Source organism: Electrona antarctica (assembly GCF_951216825.1).
Source record: "Electrona antarctica genome assembly, chromosome: 9".
In the NCBI taxonomy this organism is placed as follows: Eukaryota; Metazoa; Chordata; class Actinopteri; order Myctophiformes; family Myctophidae; genus Electrona; species Electrona antarctica.
In genome coordinates, this window is record NC_136790.1 from 21,079,935 (window position 1) to 21,084,589 (window position 4,655).

The 4,655-nt window shown below is 43.2% G+C and overlaps 1 protein-coding gene across 1 annotated transcript in view; it reads right to left on the reverse strand.

The window, feature by feature from the left end:
• tafa4b (TAFA chemokine like family member 4b) overlaps positions 1-3,481 on the reverse strand; it is a gene marked incomplete at its 5' end in the record, with an annotated part of 48,561 nt that extends 45,080 nt beyond the window's left edge. The window contains one exon of the mRNA XM_079510869.1: positions 3,361-3,481. Within this exon, the coding sequence (XP_079366995.1) occupies positions 3,361-3,481 (121 nt within the window). The remainder of the gene's footprint in view (positions 1-3,360) is intronic.
• Between the last annotated feature and the right edge of the window lie 1,174 nt (positions 3,482-4,655).

Sequence of the window (4,655 nt, forward strand, 5' to 3'; positions counted from 1 at the left end):
AAAGGACATGGTTTTAATGGGTTAAAATAGCCCTGAATGTCATTACACATTTCAGCTATGGCCAACTTGGATCCACTAAGGGTCAGAATATGACTCTACCAAATTCAGAAATAGCCAAAATATCATTACCACACTGGCATAATTCTCATGGATCATTAGACAGACAGACAGACAGGACAGGACAGGACAGGACAGGACAGGACAGGACAGGACAGGACAGGACAGGACAGGACAGACAGACAGACAGACAGACAGACAGACAGACAGAAGTGCATACAATTCTGCGGTGAGGAAGTGAGATGAGAGGTACAGGAGAGACCCTGCAGGGACACGTGGTGCACGGGAAGATTAATAGAGTGACATAGCATGGCATGGCAAGTATCACTCACACCTGGAGCAGGGACTCTGTTACTGACTGAGACTACATTCTGACATCACTGCAGCAGTTATGAGCAGCTAGAACTAAGACAATAACAAAGTATGTAAAAACTTAATTGTGTTGTGTTAACTATATATATATCCAACAATCTACAACCATCTGATATTTTTTCGAGAAGTTTGACCAGGGTTAAGGACATTCTTGTAATGTATGAATTACATTTTATCTCTTTAAAAATATAAAACGAAATATTAAACCACCAGAGAGGTTGTTTACATTTCCAAGGACTTAAACTTTGTCAGGCGTGGTTTTGTGATAAGTGTTGTTTTTTATAATGCTGCTTATACATTAGTATGTCAAAACATTAACAACCTTTATAAGTGTCAGTCCAAGTATAAATTGTTATAAATGTGTTGTAAAAATAATGTATGGGTTTTGCCAGGTTAAGTCACATGCATTTTCAGGTTAAATTACTACTGTAGATAGTACCATAACATAGACTCATGGAAAAAACAACAGAAGACCTACTATTTTATTCAACTCACAAGCATCAGTCAAAGCTTCCGAATGGTTAGTTTGGTTACAGAGATGACATTCATTCCATTTGTTACTAATATAGAGTTACTGTTTTCCTGGTGAGTTACTGCAAAATGAAAAATTGTCTTTTGCATTTTTTGACCTATGGAGCCACCATGTGGCAGCATGCGGTTACAGCACTGCATTAACCAAAACTAACGCCTCATTGGCCCACCCTGGAAATAACAGAAAACACATTTTGCACACAACAGAGAGAAATGAATATAGAAATCATGACATTTCGCCAATTATCCCATCCCGCCTAGAACAGCTGTGTGTCGTGACATTTTTCACAGGCAAGCGGAAACCTAATCTTACACCAATTAGTGGAAATCCTCTAATGAAACGCTGCAATCAGTTTAGGGAAAAAGTCAGCTTGCGTCTCAAAACCGCAAGTGCGTTAAATTGAGGGGGATTAGGGAGGACGTTTTTTTTTGTTGGACTCACGCTGACCTTCACAACAGGCCGGGACTGCAATTAGCGTCTCTCCCACCATAAGCGGCACGGTGGCCCCCGCAGCCTGCTGCCTCCTCTCCGTCAAAAGGAAACTAACACCATCACTCACCACAGAGACTCTGGGACGCCCGTGGCATTTCTGTGGCACATAAAAGGTCACCTTGCGTCAGGAGGCAAAGCGCGGTCGGGGGGGGGGGGAAGAGAAGAGGTGCTGCAGAACCCAGAAATAATTAAGGAAATTGTCATAATTAAGTGTGAGAAGCAGATGACGTGGTGGTGGGGACGTGCGTGCAGGGTACACCGGCTCGTGGCATGTGACTCAGCACAGATGTCCTTATAGGCAGCCACAGTTATATATGAATATGAATGAGTGAATTATTTTGAATTTAGTGTCATAATGCCACCTCGTGGTCCATCCCTCCTGGGATTATACCACACCTTTTCAGGACTACAAGAACGCTCTCCCCCAAAACACGGTCGTCGCTCAGCCCTGGGCCAAATCCTGGAACGGTCGCCACCAGGTAATCCTAAACATAACCTCAGTAAAACTATACCTAAACCTAACCGTATTCCTAAATGTATCCTCAGTAAGACTATGCCTAAACTTAACCTTATTCCTAAATGTATCCTCAGTAAGACTATGCCTAAACCTAACCTTATTCCTAAATGTAACCTCAGTAAGACTATGCCTAAACTTAACCTTATTCCTAAATGTATCGTCAGTAAGACTATGCCTAAACTTAACCTTATTCCTAAATGTAACCTCAGTAAGACTATGCCTAAACCTAACCTTATTCCTAAATGTAACCTCAGTAAGACTATGCCTAAACTTAACCTTATTCCTAAATGTAACCTCAGTAAGACTATGCCTAAACTTAACCTTATTCCTAAATGTATCGTCAGTAAGACTATGCCTAAACTTAACCTTATTCCTAAATGTAACCTCAGTAAAACTATGCCTAAACCTAACCTTATTCCTAAATGTAACCTCAGTAAGACTATGCCTAAACCTAACCTTATTCCTAAATGTAACCTCAGTAAGACTATGCCTAAACCTAACCTTATTCCTAAATGTAACCTCAGTAAAACTATACCTAAACCTAACCTTAGTGTCCTTTCAGACATAGTAACAATATTCAACAGTACATGTTTTAAATATTAACACTATGTTGGTATTTTTCCTCATTTCTTCTGCCTTCTTTCCTTTTTAGTCTGGGAGTGGTCACGCTGTCGCTGACTTTACTGACTGCAAATTAAAGATAGAAATTCAATTTAGCTGGTGGGTCCCCAATTAAGACTCTGGTGGATTTGACTTTACCTTCATTTTAATTCAAGGAGGGTAGCCTACAGCTCCTGGCAGACTTGTGGGAGGCACTGCGGAGCTTAACACATCACAATAAAGACATGGCCTATTATAGCTATGACGTTCTTAGCCTACCCCAGTAGTATAAATGGACTAACATACACAAGGGCCCTGCCCTATTTTTCTTTTTTATAGTAACCCCCCCCCCCCCCCCCCCCCCCCCCTCTGAGAACAATGGCAACCATCCGCTCCATTCTTTCCGGATGTCTCTGAATCAGATCAGCCCCCCGATTCCCGAAACAGATCCGATCACTCCGGCTCCGATGTCTGTGTGTTGACAGCTGGTGACAGCTGAAGTGCCATTCACTGTACAACCTTCATCATTCAACCCCCCCCCCCCCCCCCCCCCCAACAAAGATTCTAGATTGCTGTCATGTTGAGGGACTGGACAAATTGTCCCCTGTCGGAGACCACCCACACACACCCCCACGACCCACCCCTACCACCCCGCAATCGGGACAGCTCAGGTAATAATGACAGGCTCCGAAACATGTGTTGTATCTCGGGCAGTGACAGTGTAATTAACCTCCTGTGCCATGGAGGGGTGGGTGGTGGGCGGGGGGACCCGGAGCGAGCCCTTCTGTACCTGTCTGTCCTCGATGGTTACGGCTGCCAGCGGACACCGGGTCAACGCACAGCATCAGCATCACCACGGCGACCACCAAGGCCACCTGCAGGGGCCGGGCTGACCACACCCACAGCTTCATCCTGGACGAGAGAGAGAGAGAGAGAGAGAGAGAGAGAGAGAGAGAGAGAGAGAGAGGCAGAAGAAGAGCGTCAATGTCGGACAGAAACCTCTTATCTCCATATTTTAACTTTTTGTGTGTTATTTTTATTTATTTTCCTAACTCTACTTCAGCTGGATGTTTTATTTTATTTTATTATTATTTTTTTTTTCATTTCCTGAAATATGAACATCTTGGAGTTAGGTGGTTTGTGCCCGACAACAGAGATATGCTACAGCGTCACACAAAATAACAGTTCCACAAGTGCTGCTATTGTTTTATTTGGATCCTGAAAATAAACAGTTTTTGCTGTGTGGGCATACCAATCGGGGGTAGGGCGGCGACAGTTAATCGATTTAATCTATTAAAAAAATGTATCATTTCATTGTCAAAGTATTTGTATACTATGTGCAGTGACAATAAATTGAATCTAATCTAATCGATGATAATCTAACGAAATATACAAGCCTTTTTAAGACGTGGGTCCTTTTCCATCGTAACTTTGATAGGATTTCAAGCCATTCTTTTTATATATATCTTTCCATTATTGAGATATATCGGCCTATTCTTGTGGGGACGGCCATAGCTGGGTGGCTAGAGAAGCCTTGCTAATCTCAGAAGGTCAGTGATTGACTAACAGCTCCCCGGGTGCTGTATTAATGGAACTTCCTCACTGCTCCTTATTGCGACCGAAGGTCACAGTTAACTATGAAACCTCAATTTGTCACGTCACTTCACTCACAATCCCCACAATCCCCATACATGGGGAAAGCCCCCATATATTGTACCCAGGTCTCGTGACATCACTATGACATCTTCAGGGATGATAGTAAATCAGGGACCATATCATAGTAAATGCGACCTGCCGTCACAATTAAGCCCATATATGGAGATCGCTGATGTCATCAATATTAGTATATGGATATATGTCAGAACCTGTTCTGACATTCCATATGTTGATTCTTCCCTTCCATCCTTCCTCTTCGATGTCTCACTTTTGACTGATACCTGTCCAAGTGTCCATTTAAACTCTAGACGGTTCTGCCCCAAAGTTATTTGTGCAGCCGCGCCCAGCAGCCGGCGAAAACTAGAGTTCTCAACAGGCCCGAAAGTTAATATGGCCGCTCCATATATGGCCAGTGCACGCGACCTCGCC